Source organism: Polyergus mexicanus, unplaced genomic scaffold, assembly GCF_030449975.1.
Source record: "Polyergus mexicanus isolate NDT 795.1 unplaced genomic scaffold, iyPolMexi1.0 SCAF_20, whole genome shotgun sequence".
Classification (NCBI taxonomy): domain Eukaryota; kingdom Metazoa; phylum Arthropoda; class Insecta; order Hymenoptera; family Formicidae; genus Polyergus; species Polyergus mexicanus.
In genome coordinates, this window is record NW_027223340.1 from 4,425,393 (window position 1) to 4,441,776 (window position 16,384).

General features: G+C 34.7%; 1 protein-coding gene across 10 annotated transcripts in view; it reads right to left on the reverse strand.

Moving 5' to 3' along the window:
* Positions 1-1,883: 1,883 nt before the first annotated feature.
* Positions 1,884-16,384, reverse strand: part of LOC138941873 (RNA binding protein fox-1 homolog 2) — a 322,458-nt gene continuing 307,957 nt past the window's right edge. For all 10 annotated transcript variants that reach the window (XM_070311805.1, XM_070311804.1, XM_070311802.1 and 7 more), the window contains 3 exons: positions 11,515-11,681; positions 8,867-8,930; positions 1,884-8,142 (listed from right to left, as the gene is read on the reverse strand). In XM_070311805.1, the coding sequence (XP_070167906.1) occupies positions 8,098-8,142; positions 8,867-8,930; positions 11,515-11,681 (276 nt within the window). In that variant the 3' untranslated portion in view covers positions 1,884-8,097. The remainder of the gene's footprint in view (positions 8,143-8,866; positions 8,931-11,514; positions 11,682-16,384) is intronic.

Below are 16,384 nucleotides of genomic sequence, written 5' to 3' on the forward strand. Positions count from 1 at the left end.
GTCACAGCTTAATTTTACCAGCGAGGCTTCTATTTCACATCTCTTTTGATGATTACCAAGCCTTAAAAAGCTCGAACGCACACTTTTCATATTTTAAGTTTTTTTAGAGAATATTTATAGACTTTATATACAGTACTTTAATAACAGACGGCATTTTAACAGAAAGACAATTTAATTATTTTGTATTAAGAAGCGATAAAAATCTAAGCAATTTTAAATTTTACCGATATAAAATTCTTATATTAATTTTTAAACACATAGGACTGATAAAATAGAGCATTTATAGATCCGAGTTACATACGTTCGCATTGATGCAGGTAATGTCAAAATTTCATTATATCTTCGTTATTTTAAAATTGCATAATTAATAATAATTCATGATTAATTGGATAAAATACGATTTTAACAGATGAATTGAATTCACAGATGTGAAGGAATTTGCACGGCATTTTATTGCAGCCGCTGTACTATTTCGAGAGATACGGTAACTCCATTTTATTTGCTTATCAAGTAATTAATTATCAAAGATAATTTTCCGTCCCCACGCTCGTAATAAATCACGTTTTTCCGTAAGTTCGTCGAATGTAATAAGAATTCTTGGCCGCCTCTATCGTGTTCTTCAAAAAATATATATTACTCGGGAGAATAACCAGTTCTGCTTGCATAACTATCTTTATAGCGCAGATAAAAATAAGAGCCAAAGACAAAAAACAGAGCGCAAATTAAAATCTTCATTAAAAATTCTTTAATTAAACATTCCTCTTCGAGACATCTTCTCTCTGTTAACAAAAATTATTTGTGTCATAATAAAAAGGATACAAAAATATATACAGGGTGGTCCTCGTAACGGTCGCCACGATTTTTAAGGCACTTACAATAATCTGACATAAAAAAGTTTCAAACAAAAGTCGTGTGGCTTCAAGGGGGCCATAAGATGGTGACAATGATTTGACCTTGGAAAATCATTTGAAGGTCATGTGAAGGTCAACTTTAAAATCTTAAATGGAAACTCCCATTTTTTATTTAGTATTCTTGTAGCCGACATCGAGAGCTTTCCAAAACACTATAACAAAGTATTTTTTTAGTAAGTACTTTTTGAGTTATTTTATATTTTAATCTGACATATTTTGATATAAAAAATAAAATATTTCGTAAAATATTCAGTTTTCGATAATTTTACCGTAATACTTCTATGTACAGAATAATATCTACTTATTATTCATTTTTGTATCGTTTTCGTATAACACGAATAATTTTTATTAACAGTCACTGACGATGAGAGAGACAAGATGGTCCGAAAAAGAACCGAAATATTTACTTAAATAATTTTTTTACGAAGATTTTTATTCGCGTTCTGTTTCCTGCGCTTGGTTCTCATTAGCCCTCATTTTTCTCTTTGTTATGTATATTATTTATTAGAGTCCTTTTTTCATTTTTATTGTTATCTTTATTAGCATTCCATGCGATCTCCGTGAGAGAACACCGTCACTCGCGCATTGACTAATTTGTTATTCATATATTCCTTGTCGTTTGTGCCATAAATTTCTTTCGCCTTAAAAACTATTGCATGTATATTAACCGCGCGCGAAGATCCTGTCTGCGACACTTATTTTATTTTAGTTTTAACATGTTACTATTCTATCTCGTCTCGCGTGATGTTAGATAGATTCATCGTGAATGTTTAAGACGTAAAATTGCATTTTGCGCATATTCAAGGCACGTGTACACGATAAATTACTCCCTACACCGTTAAGCGATAGATTTTAATTAGATTCTGAATATAATATTAAATCATCTTTCTTTCTCTCTCTTTCTCTCTTTGTCCCTCGTGAAATGCGTAAGTATATAGGTGTGAAAGCAATAAATGAATGAACACGATGATATATTTGAAAAATATTTAATAATAAACATTGACAATATACAGAGAAAATACGCCATAAGAAGTCGCTATGGGATTAATAGAACCTAACAACTGGTCCAGACTTACAAAATATCATCAAATCAGACAATGATAAAGGTGTCACGAGTCACATCTTATATTCCTATCAATATTTCGCAAATAAAGTTCATCGAGATGATCAGATATTCTTACTCTCTCTCTCTCTCTCTCTCTCTCTCTCTCTCTCTCTCTCTCTCTCTCTCTCTCTCTCTCTCTCTCTCTCTCTCTCTCTCTCTCTCTCTCTCTCTCGCTCTCTCTCTTTCTTTCTCTTATACCTCTTTCTTTTTACTCTTTTACTGATTTTCATTCATTTCCTGCGAGTTCGCTATTATGTAACGAACTCTCGGTAGGATAAAATCGCTTATGCGTATGAGGGGGGAAGTTCGCAAAGAGATACAGAGGCATCCCTCTCTTTGCGGATTTCTTTTTTACATTTGCGAGAGAAGCGAAAAAACAGATTGGCGATTAGCTGTTTCAGTTTTCTCAGTGAGTCGAATATCACCGGGCATTTTTCCTCATTTGTTACATTGTCTTTGTGCTACCTTACTAACGATAATTAATTCGTGCTCTTGATTTCATCAATCCGTGGAGAAGGGTTACGAGTTTCTCGCTCATTCATCACACATCAACGCAAGCATACACATAATTTCACATCACGCGTACAGATACATTGAACTTTACACACGCACACGCGTCGCTAGAAATATCATTAATAATAACGCCCTAATGTCATGGAATATCTCTCATTAATTTTTCTTTTTTTCTTTTTTTTTTCCATTTGCAATAATTCGAAAAGAACGGCACGGCGCTGCCGATGATGCGGACCGATTCGAGACAATTTCGCTTTGGGACATCAGTCGCGACGATCACATGACGATCGCCAGAAAGATCATCCGACAACGCCCTGCTCAAATACCTAGGATATGTTGCTTGTAAGATGTGTCATTACGTAGTCATGTATTCATCTAGATTCATTTAAAAATTCCTTTACGGTATTTATCGTTAATTAATAATTATACGTATAACGTATGGTGCGTATCATTGAATTATTTTACATTGCGCGAAAAAACTATCACTAGCTCTGAATCTCGTCGTTATCTGGACAGGGATAAATCAATTATCGGTGATGGATTCACAGGTTCTCGGTATCTCGCTTGCATCTATTGTAAGCTCACTAGAATCGAAGAATCGATCTCTAAATCATCATGCGATGCGTATATTACGAAACGTTTTAAATATTACGATTCGAAATATGGGTACGAGATGATTTGGAAACAAGTTCTTCGATCCAGGGGAGACGTATGCTTGGCGAAAGCCAGAGAGACCGAAATGACAGAATAAAATGTGTTATGGGACACAAAAATATATAAACGTACAGAAATTCAGCAGAAGCTATATATATTGAACTTTTTCGTAAATTATATTATTATCTAGATATGTGTATCGTATTCTTTAGTAGACAACGATGCTTTCGACAATCGAAAAAATTTCCTAATAATCCTCGAAAATTTTTTCTTTTTTCTTTCGACGGAAAATTGTAAAAGAGATTTCATTGTTGCTTCAGAAGTCTACTAACGATATTCTCTCATTCTAATAATAAAGGGAGAAACGAAAACACTAGAGAGACGTGAGAAGGAAGGGGGAGAAGAGAACTGATTTAGCCTCTATGAACTTTTATGATTCTATGAACATTTTATACGATAGGCCTGTCGCAACAATAACACGTATAAAGAAGAGAGGAAAATCGAAGAAAGTAAATTGTGCACTTGTAATGAGGATAGGACGCGATGAACCCGCGAAAAGGAAGTATCTCGCGCGATTCTCCCGTCTCGCTAATTTGAGCTTGACTTATTACGCTAGCCACTAGTAGTAATAGCCTACCGATAAAGGTATCGATTACGAATAAGTATAAATTGTAATTACAGTGTACAATATACACAGGTAGATAAATCTCGCAGAATCTATTTCATGCTCGTATGGTATTTTTACTCGCGCAAGTGCGAAAATCTCTTTTTTCGAAAACATATTCTCTTCGGCCTTTCTCAAATTCGATACAGTCCTTGTGCTGTCTTTCGCGCGGAAGAATGTATACATGTGAGAAACTGACTGGTTTGTAATTCTCGATATATGAGATTCTTCTTTTCTCCGAATATCAGCCGTTACATCGTTCACGTAAAATAAGCACTCGTTTCGTTTTCATTCGACAAAATCTGTGTTCGGTTTTACGTATTTACTGCATAATTAATTAATTATAATCTACGTTTATTAATTTAACGTTACAAGAATCATGAGTATGTCTGAGTGTGGTAGTTTCTTTTGTTTGCTCGTTTAATAAGTTTCTAACAGTGCACGTTTCTCGGCACGATTTTCCTCCACGGTCTTTGTGCTCGACAAATCTAGTTGATCTATGTACACGTACATGACGCTCGCGAGAGAAAAAAAAAAGAATTGTCGTCATGCCTCGAGCATTCTTCAAGTGTTCGAGCTTAGCCTAACTCTAGTTGAAGATTAGATTAAAATGTATAACGACGGCCAAACTACATTCCGTACTTTCTAAAACATCTTTGTCGTATTTGGCTATTTCTTATGTCCTCGTTTTTTTTCTTTTTTCGTCTTTCTTTACCCTTTACTCTCTTTTCACTCTTTAGTTGCATTTGTTCTCATTCACGTCTCCCATTTTTTTTTCGTATGCAACGTATTATAGCGCAACATATCTTATTCTTACGTATAATATACGATAAATCTTCGCTTAACTATTAATTTAACAGAGATATCACTCATTCGACTCAGTGTGCGTACCATTTTCCCTTTCGCGTTACTCCTAAATAGAGTATCTTTTACTTTCTGTATAGCGTACCGATATATCTACTCGATCAGGAAGCAGATATTTTGAGTGTCACGAGAAAAAAAGAAAGTTGATAATCGAGAACGCCGGTCTGAATAGAAAACGACGAAATTGATAGTAGTCCTAAAGACAACCATTCCTACATAAATTAACAATAATAAGAGAAGAAAAAATAGATATATAAAGATTATATAAAAAGTTATGTGTGCGTTTCAGCAAATAATTTCTATAAAATAAACAGCGCAATTGTAAAAAAATAAGTATATTATATGTAATATTTAATATCAAGCTGCACGATGTCGGCCATAAGTCGCATTTTCCAAAATTAGAAGAAAAACGAAGAAAAAAATATTCAATACGAAATATCTGTTCGCATCGGCGTTTTCGATTATTCAACGCATTTTGCTACAACTGGATCGGCATTTAGCTGTATCTAATAATTTTTCGTGACGAGAGAAGACGAGTTCGTTTAATAGACACGCGCGCGTGCATTTCTTTGACATCGAGAAACCGAAATAACATGCTGAGTATACAATGTCATGTTAAAGAGAATGTTCGCATATTTGTTTATTACCGATTATAAAGGAAGTCTGACTTAGCATCGCGGATCTTTATGGATTGATGTGTCTAAAGACCAAATGAACAAATATATTAGCAAAGATATTATTTAATTAATTATTAATGTAATTGTCCAATTATAATATCTAATCTTATATGAAAAATTTATAAAGTGTGATTTTTATTAAACATGTAAAAACATATATATGTATATATAATTTTATACAAAAATTAATAAAGTAATAATTATTTAATTACAGATATTTATTCAAAATATTTGTTACGATCGTTCTTTTGGTCTTTATACAATCCCAGCATTATCGCATATGATCGATTACGCCATGAGACAAATCCTATCTCTATCTATGTATTATTACTGTGCTTTTGTCCATAGGCATTGAGATTCTGTACTTACCGGTTACAACGCGGGTTCTGCTTAATGTTTAAAAAAAAAGTTGTCATGTCCGTTCAGTCGTTTAACTAAGGAATAAATAAGTGGTACAATACACGCTTCAATTTGGTTATCGTATGATGAATTCATGTTAGAATCGAATTTCTTTCGAAAAAAAAAGGAAGATTTTGGTAAAACGATATAATCACATTCGCCGCTCCAATATGTAATTTATCGCTCGGATTGCTACCCAGCCCGCGGAAAATGGCACAGTAAAATTGTTGTGCCAAGTTTCTCTTCGTCGATTAACAATATTATAAAATTAAATTTCTAAAGTTTTTGAAAGTCTCAAGTTTTAATTTGAAAGAAATAGAACTAGAAAATTGAAAAAGAGATCTTTGCAATCTTTTTTGACAAAATAGATATTTTCTTCCTTTAATTGCTTGTCAAGAAACTCATACGTTAAGTTGTTATATTTAGCGTTTCTAGAGATTTTAAAGAACGATAGAGATTAGATGCAAGATAGTTTTAGATCTATTGAGTTGTGTTTTATTTTAATTTATTTCGAGTAATCCGCAAATGGAGCGAGCGAATGCGCGAAATGAGAATTCAAAAGGTCGACAGATTAATTGAATTTTAGAAAATAAGGATCGAAGCTTTGCGTGAAATTAAATGAAATTGACTTGACTAGACCCTATGCACAATTAAAACTCGGCATTTTGTTTTAGAGGTCTAAGCGGTTCTTCTCTCTGTCTTATTTCGTCTATATCCGCTATTCCCTAATTTACTGAGAACAGAGTTTATTTCACAAACTACTCATACACACGCGCGCAAAAGCGCATACACACATATTTGGCATAGAAACCCTACCGGTCACATCAATGCCTTTGTTTCTTACTAGAGGTCGTTTTTTTTTCTTTTTTCTTTTTAACTAGCTACCTAAGGATCTCGTTTTTTCAGATCACCGTGTGTCGGTTCGTGTCGACTGAAGTCATCAAAGAATTTTGCCGCCATTTAGCAGAAAATTTCGTCCTGCCACAGCCATTTATACGCGTATCTATATCGCAGAAAATTACACTGTGTACTTATTTCATAATAATTATCCATTTCAGTAGTTGCGCGCATTTGCTCAACTGTTATTAATATATATCTATGAATTTCTATGAAATATCTATGAATATCTATATATCTATGAATATATCTATGAATAATTTAATCTATGCGTGAAACAAACTGAATTATTTATAAAATTATTGTTTATTTCATCTAAGTGAATCATGTGCATAAGAATCGTATCATTCTAAGATATTTGTGCGAAATATTCAGCAATTTTTCTTTAGCGTTAATTTAGACTTTATAAATATATATATATATATATATATATATATATATATATATATATATATGTATATATATATATATATACACATACAAACCATATCGTAATATTGACATAAATAGAAATAATTACAACATATGTACGCAGTTATATTACAACTAGTTCAATAAATGAGAATATATGCATGAATCATCGTTCATGCATCATTTCGATGTGTGACAACGTCACATTGTTGGTGTACTTTACAGAAATTATAAACAAAGATAGAGAAACTATTTTTTTATATTATGTTCCGTTTAGCAATTAGAATTTTTTTTTCACATTTTTTTATTGATTAAAATATTGAAATCATACTAAATATTGTCTTTAAGATATATGCATATAGCAAAAATGTTCACGTTATGGAAAATAATTTTGTAGCAAAATTCGAAAATGCAATAAGTATATTGATCTTATTCCAATCTTGTATTATATATTAATTTATCCAAATAGGAATTGATTAAATGGAAACAAGATCGAGCAGGTTTCTTATTGTTTTCACGTGCGAATGGCTGCTGGCAGGGGATTTATTAAAGGTGACTTTTTGCCGAACACGACACAACCAACATTCCGATGCGCCGGCCTCGACACCACCGTTGCGTTTACAGATTGATTTTTCTCGTCTATTTATCTCAGCCGTCATTTATAAGTGTTCAAAGTACAATACAATTTCAAGATTCGACATAAACAGTGCTTTGTATCATTGACAATGATTCCGCTTTGATCGAATGATTTCGATGTTAAAAGTAAACGACAGTCCCCCTTCATCCTTCACGATCGTATCGTAAAATTGGTGAAGAGAGAGAGGACGGGGGATAAAACCGACGAGTCGTTATGCGTGGAGGGTCCAGGCTCGATGCCTCGATGATCTCGATGATGGCAAAATGACGGTGATGATTGTGTCGACTTGTGTCTGGTCATGTTTTGCTGAGTATAACATGGTGTATAACTTGGAAGGCTCTCGCGCTCCGTTGTTAATGAGCCATTTAATACGGTGTGAACCTGTTGTAACCGCTTCTGTACACCGTCGCCTGTAAGAATAAAAATTTTGAAATCCATAAATTACAATTTCTCGTATAAATCGTATAAAGTATAAATTATCGATTACTATCCATCGCGATGCATTTAGCGTTAAATATGACTATTTGTCTCAAACAGCTGAGAGATATTTATTATATAGAGATATTAAGAATATCAAACATAACGTGAACGCATGATTGTGGTTTTAAATTTATGAACTTAAAAGCTCGCGATATTACAATCTAATATTGCACAAGATTTTTTACTTTCCTCATCTAACAATGACAAATTAAAATATTATTCACTTATCGCATCGTTAATTGAGTTTATTGGCAGCGATAATTAAACTTTCACATACTTATGGTGTAATCGTTTGGTTCTCGTTTATCAGATATATAACTCGCCTTTGCATCGTAAACATGAGACGACAATCACACAGATAGTTATATTTATGGATATATGCGCGTGATGGAAGCACGAATCATTAACTTTCGCCGTGACACAGTTTCCGTAAGTTGAAGATGCTGGGCATTAATAATTCATATGTGAATGAAATGCGATGAGACCGAGAAGGGTTTTTCCAATACCCGTTATTTATAGCATAATAACGGAGTGCTCTATTCTCTTCCCGTAGATAAATAGAATACGACGATCCGGCTACGCGCGCGATTTAACGGCACTCCCGTTAAGTGAAAAATCGTGAAAGTACCCTATGTAATCGAAGTTGTTTCTTACCCCGTAACCCGCCACAGGTCCAATGCCGTGTCCAAGGTAAGGATCGGCGTATTCACGCCCGTAACTAGAAAGACATGAAAAAAAAGTTCACGATTAATAGCGTGGAATATTTTTCGATCCGTTAAAAATCGGACGACTTTACATCGTTGTTCATTCTTCCGATTTTTCTTACGAAAAATATAAATAAGAAATGAAAACAATATATATATATAGTAATACGTACATTACACTATTTTTATATTTAATGCAAGATATCAACGTAAAACGAAATGCATATTTTAAGATTTCTCAGGAGTAGTTGTGTCTGGACTTTCAGGACTATTGGGACGGGTCTGGATTTCGCGAACGTATCTGCGACTCCTCAAAGCTCGTCCACGACGTGCGGAAGTTCTGCAAGGAATGGACTAATCGTGTTAAGTTTTGCGATAGTTCGTATCTCTTCTTTTAAAAAATTAATGTTTCGTTAGATAGAAAGGATTGAGAAAAAGACAGAGGAAATAACTAAGTAAGCATGAAGGATGATTAGTGATAGCAATAGGAAATATTATCAAGAATAGTCAGATAAAAGCAAGTCATCGCGATGTTCGATACGTAATATATCGCTTCGATCTCACTCTCGTAATGAGGTTGAACCGATGATTTCGAAATGACCCTCAATCTATACATATGTGTATACCAGGGTTGGGAAGTAACGCGTTACTTGTAACGCCGTTACCGTTACAGTTACTTTTTTTCGGTAACTGTAACGGTAATGGCGTTACAAATTTTATTTGTAACGGAAAAATGTAACTTCGTTACATTTTTCGGTAACGAGTAACGAATTTAACAGTTACTTTTATCGTTACTTTTTTCAAATTTTTTGATTTATTTAAAATATTATTCTTGCTATTGTGCGTGATAAAATTTTTATCTTAACCGTAAAGCCGTAAGCAAATCGACCAATTAGCATTCTTATTATGTTGTAAAAATGCTTGAATGTGATTGATCAACTTATGGCTCTTGCAGACCAGTGCGATGACGCGACGCGCCATATCCAATGAGAGCTTTATCTTTTCGGAAAAGCAGAGCTCTCATTTACTACCAGTTCTAAGTACCTTGCAACGAAAATTAGAAAATCTCAATAAATCTGACCTTATAGATTGCCATTCATTAGTTGAAGCTATTCAGCAAGGTTTAAATAAAAGGTAACTTATTAATTTGATTAAACATATGTTATTTAATTTTAAATAAGGATTTAATTGAAAAATATTATTTTATTTTAAACTATTGATTCAAAAGTATTAATTTCAATAAAACAAACAATGTCGCTTAATTTACTATATTTGATTTTAAATTTCTTACAATATTTGAAACAAAAGAATTAATAATAGCAGCATGTTTACATCCAAAATTTAAGTTAAACTGGTTAACCGGAGAAAAAAGAAAACGTGCTGAAAATTACTTGGAGGATTTATTGGGAATCCGATCGACTGAAAATTCTTCAAAAGCTGGAAAATCTGACGATCACGATGATTTTTTCATTTTTGAGCAAAAAACGGTGCAAAATGAATCTGAACGAGAAGAATTGCAACGGTTTTTAAAATCAAATAATTGTAATATAGAAATGTTAAACGACTATCCAAAACTTAAAAAACTTTTTATTAAATATAATACAGCTCTACCAAGCAGTGCATCTGTAGAAAGAATGTTTAGCATCGGTGGCTCTGTATTAACACCACAAAGAGGGCATTTAAATGATGATACTATGGAGCAACAAATTTTATTAAAAATTAATAAAGAATTTCGATAAAATTTAATCATTTATTTTGTAATAAACCTTGAATGAAATCTTGCTTACAATTTTTTAAAAGTTTTTCTTATGCAAAATAATTTATTAGTTTGTATTGTAAAAAAGTAACGGAAATTGTAACGACTCGTTACTTTTTAGTAACTGTAACGGTAACGAGTTACTTTTATAAAGTAACTTTTCCAACCCTGCGAGAATCATAGCCCTTTGTATTAATAACGAAAATGTTAAATAATTGATATTGAAAAAATTAAATTCGCGAAGCACGAACTAGTACCATAATATTCGAAATCTTATAATTTTTAATAATGTTCTCGATTTAATGGCTACATCGGTATCTTACGTATCTTGTCGCAGCATAAATGTATCTCTTAAAAATGCACGCTACATAATTTCATCACGCTAATATAAAGATAATACAATCACGATAATATGAAGATAATTTAAAGATATGTATCAAAATGGCTGAGAAATATTACAGCAATGCAAGAAACGCATAAAGAGAGCGACAATTTTTTTCTTTCTCTTTGCGGAGCTTTACATTTTTTTTTTTTCGATGAACATACAATTTGTGTTCTAGATTAACTTTAAATAATTTTCATTTGGGGGGGGAAAAAAAAAAATCGATTTTAAAAATTAATTTTCGCAAGCGTATATTTATAATGTTAAAAATCACGAAAAATTCATAGACAAAAAGCTGGGCTACTGCTAAATCTGGGACATCCTGTGCGAGTCGAGTGGAAGGGAAGAAGAGACAGAGAGAGAGAGAGAGGGAGAGAGAAAGGTTCCAGAGAGAGGACTCGGTGAGGAGAATATACACACACATGAGGGAATTTCTCGGGCGAGAACGCGATGCACTTACCCCGCGACTGCGGCATATCCTGCGACCGGCTGTGCCGCAGCTGCAGCTGCGCCGTATGCGCGCGCAGCCACCGCCGTGTAGGTCGCTGCAGCTGCGTACGTGGCCTGTTGTGCCGTTGATAGGGGTGTCTTCAACAAGGGTGACGCTGCGGCCGCTGCTGCCGCGGCCTGAAACAACAATCATGACCCGCCATGCAAGGCTCAAGCAAGCTCGAAGACAGACAGAGAGAGAGAGAGAGAGAGAGAATGATCTGAGAGCGAGAAACGATACTAGGGTACGATCGTTCCTAGAGGCTCGCGTTGTTGCATACAGAAAACGTAAGGGAAGGTGGCACTGATTCTGAAGATGGTAACGATTGAGATAGAGAATGATAAGGAAAATGCGACATCGAATTAAGAAAAGGGAGCAACGATGATTCTATTCTATCTATGGAAACTATTAAGAGAGACACGATTATACCATATACACGTACGTAATTTTACTCACTGTTAGCGAAATTGCAGTTACTTTACAAGTATTTTTTTAAACTCGAATTAAAAATTTTACACGAATACGTATTCCTTTCTTCAAGCGCACCCTCGATTAGTCATGGAGTGTGCTAATATAAAACATTTATTAAATGCATGTCAAAAGAGAGTTGAAATGAAAGATTACGTCACAGCGTATGTAACTTCGTTGTAAGATTACGTCAGCTTTAATTTTTCATATTTACAATCGCTGTCACGATCGTTCTCTTCGCCAATATTTTTTGATATCAAAAAATATATTTTTTCTACTATGCAACATCACATTACTGTTAATTCAACTGCATTAAATCATATTATAATTATTATATTACATATTTATATTTTAATAGAATATATTCCCGATACATTTTGAATTTTAACTCGATACACAAGTTTCGAAATGAATGGAATTTACTTATTATTTGAGTCGTTGACGTTTTCTATATGCAACTTCTATATTGCGTAAAACGCATCGGCGTTATCCGCTACGACATCTCGATAGAACAGCGAGTTGTAATAGGGAGTGGCATTTTCGGATTTGAATGTAGAGAAAAAAAAAGTTATCGGCAACCTTTACATCGTATCTCGCTCGCTGTTTTAAAATTATCAAACATTTCGAGCACATAACTAAGCTCGAGGTTGTAATTTGTAAAACAAGCTCCGAGGGGAATATTTTATTTACAAGGAACGTGATCTCCGAATCGAAACTGGTGTCCAGTTTGTTTATGATACGAAGCAACTATGTACCAAATAGTTTTGCCATGATACGAACATTCCAATTTCTAATTATATATTCTAAAAACAGAAACGCGAACCCAAAAATTTAACTTTCTTATTAATTTTACAATCACTTCTGGTATGTACATTAAATGTCCTGGATGTCTTAGAAAATTTATTCTTTTTTTTGGGTAACGCGTGGATTTTTGTCAAGTTTTCTATATTAAATAATCCACGAAATAATAAGGCATATGAATGGAGAAAAATGGGGGGAAAAAAAAAAATCATGCAACATGAAGACTCGTGAAAATAGCCACGGTGCAAGGTAAATAGTATTTGGGGAACGGAGCGTAACGACAAATATACGAAATATAGAGAAAAATTGTATTGATGGGATGAATTATCGATCATTTTTCTTAATTATAATAGACAGATACAGTCGATGAGGGAAGAAACTATTTAACGATGCTTTTAATTTTTCCGAGATAATCTCGAAAAAATATCTTCTTATATCACTTGAATAGCAAAACAATGAAACAGAAATCGAAATTGACCCGGATAAAGCGCTTCAAGAAAATTTCTGATATAACGATAAATTAATCTCTGACCCAATAAATCGACTAAGTGCTATAATTATACTGCATACAATAAGTAAACTCTCTCGAGTGTTTGTCGACAAAAGCACTCTCTCTCTCTCTCTCTCTATATATATATATATATATATTCGTAGTAACGAGATAGTTATGAACAACTATGGAATTTCAATATGTCTAACAATGTATATTCTAACAAACTTCCAGATTGTATTTAGCGTGACGAAGCTTCGAGCTCAGCCTTATAGCATCTCGATATCCCGGCACCTGAGGGGATTTGTACCCGATGAAGATGGGGGTTTTCGAGGACGCCATTTATTGGCGCCAGGGGACGATGACAGAAGATCTACGCGCATGCATCTAGGATGTGCAATCTGATATACCGACGTATACGTAACCATTTCGCGACACATAACACGCGCGCACTCAGACGCATGCAATTTCCATGACATTTCCATCCGCGCATTTGACGACATAAACCTGAATACAGTTTGCTCATCATCGTCAAGAATGCTCTCTGAAAGCCTCCCATTTTAAGTTCAATTATCGGTCTCATCGTTAACTTGCTGTAAAGCTATGTGTACATTATTATTAGGTGTACAACATTGCTTCCGCCGTTTTCCTATAGATGGCTTTAGCGGTAAGTAGTGGTCGAAATAAATAGATCATAGACGTCATGCGATAAACTTGGGCATCTGTCAACATAACCCCATAGAAACATTAGTCGATTTGTGTCCGCGTCATAAAGTTATTCTCGATTGAAAATGTCAGTTTACGAGCCAAATTCTCGTCATTTGCGGGAGGTTTTAATTTTCTGCTTCAATATGAAGAAATCTGCGGCTGAGGCTCATCGAATGCTCTCAAATACTTATGGTGAAGCCGCTATTAGTGAAAGAACGTGTCATGAGTGGTTTCAACGCTTCAAGAACGGTGATTTTCACGTCGAAGACCGGCATAGCGGTGGAAGAGAGAAGGTTTTCGAAGATGCAGAATTGGAGGCATTACTTAATGAAGACTCGAGTCAAAGTCAAAAAGAATTGGCACGATCATTGGGAGTGACTCAACAAGCAATTTCAAAACGCCTCAAAGACATGGGAATGATTCAGAAGCAAGGAAATTGGGTGCTGTACGAGTTGAAACCGAGAGATGTTGAACGGCGTTTGTTTGCTTGTGAACAGTTGCTTGAAAGGCAAAGACGGAAGGGATTTCTGCATCGCATTGTGAGTGGGGACGAAAAATGGGTTCATTACGATAACCCCAAGTGCAGAAAATCATGGGGATATCCCGGCCATGCTTCCACGTCGACGGCCAAACCGAATATTCACGGCTCCAAGATCATGCTCTGTATTTGGTGGGACCAGCTCGGCGTAGTGTATTATGAGCTGTTAAAACCGACTGAAACAATCACAGGCGATCGTTATCAAACGCAATTAATGCGTTTGAGCCGAGCATTAAAAGACAAACGGCCGCAATACAACGAGAGACACGATAAAGTGATTTTGCAGCATGACAATGCTCGACCCCATGTTGCGAAAGTGGTCAAGACATACTTGGAAACGTTGAAATAGGAAGTCCTACCCCACCCGCCTTATTCTCCAGACGTTGCTCCCTCTGACTATCACTTGTTTCGATCAATGGCACACGGCCTGGTTGACCATGCCTTCCGGTCTTATGAAGAAGTAAGAAATTGGATCGAATCGTGGATCGCTTCAAAAGATGACCAGTTTTTTCAACGCGGCATTCGTACGCTGCCCGAAAGATGGGAGAAAATAGTGGCCAGCGATGGACAATACTTTGAATCATAAATGTATAACCAATTTTTTACAATAAAGCCTCGAATTTCGGAAAAAAAACGGCGGAAGCAAAGTTGTACACCTAATATGTGCAATGTAAAGTTCGTATCTTTTAAATATGTGCTATAAATAAAATTTCTATGGAAATGTAACATCTAATAGAATACTTCGTTTTCTTCAAGTAGATTTTTCTTGAAGTTGAATAAGATTTTAAATACCATACGTTAGGAATCTATGTCAATTTTTAATTGTAAAAAGATGCATATTAATTAAAAGTTGCTAGTCATGTGAGGAAAAATTTATCAAGATTTTGCAATTTAGAGAAATAATAGCTGATACATCGAATATTGTTGAATGCAATATTATCTGGCGAAATTTCACTTAAATATTATACAGACTAATTATTATACCTCAAAATTAACAAAGAACGATGCAAAAAAATTTTATATAACACTGCAAGAATCGTCTCGCTCGCATCAATCAGTGGAAGTTCGTTATTTCATAATAAAGGCAAGCGATATAAAAAACAAAATGTATTCCAGGAATTTTTTGAACTCTAGACGACCTGGTCGTTCGTAATTAGGAACGAATGTCATACTTGAAGCATTATTCACTGCTCGTACTAATTAAGTAAGATTTCCTTGATAAAGAATTATGATACGGAAGAAGTTCAACAATTCCTAAATATACTCATTCATCCATAGATTTCTTGACATGGAATTTTCGATATGGAATTAAATTTTATCGAATGAAAGAATGTTATTGAATTGTGAGACATAAAAAAAAATAGAGAGAGAGAGAGAGAAAGAGCCTTTTCAAGCTAATTTTGCTTCGAAAGATATCAATCCCAATTGTATACATAGAAATTTATTTAGGTAATGTTAGAAATTGAAAAGCAATATTAAAAAATTTGATTTTTATTATAAAGATTTGTAAATCGATCAAGAGTTTAGATGATAGGGACATCAAAACTATTTGTATAATTCCGGAAGAAAGACAACTGTGCCCCATTAATCGGACGCGTTCAACAATTTTTGACGTTGTGACAACTAACGGGTTGGAAACAGAACAAATTCGCGCGCAAATTGGCTGACCAGCTCACGTATCGCGACGAAAACACGATTCGGTCGGCGCCAGAAACTTTCGGCGGTCAGGAACGGGTTGTTATTCGACGAAAAAGGACGACCGGGGGGAAGTGAGCTGTTTTGCCATCGGGAAGAAAACAGGACGACGTATTGCGAGCGGAACGAGAGGCGCCAGG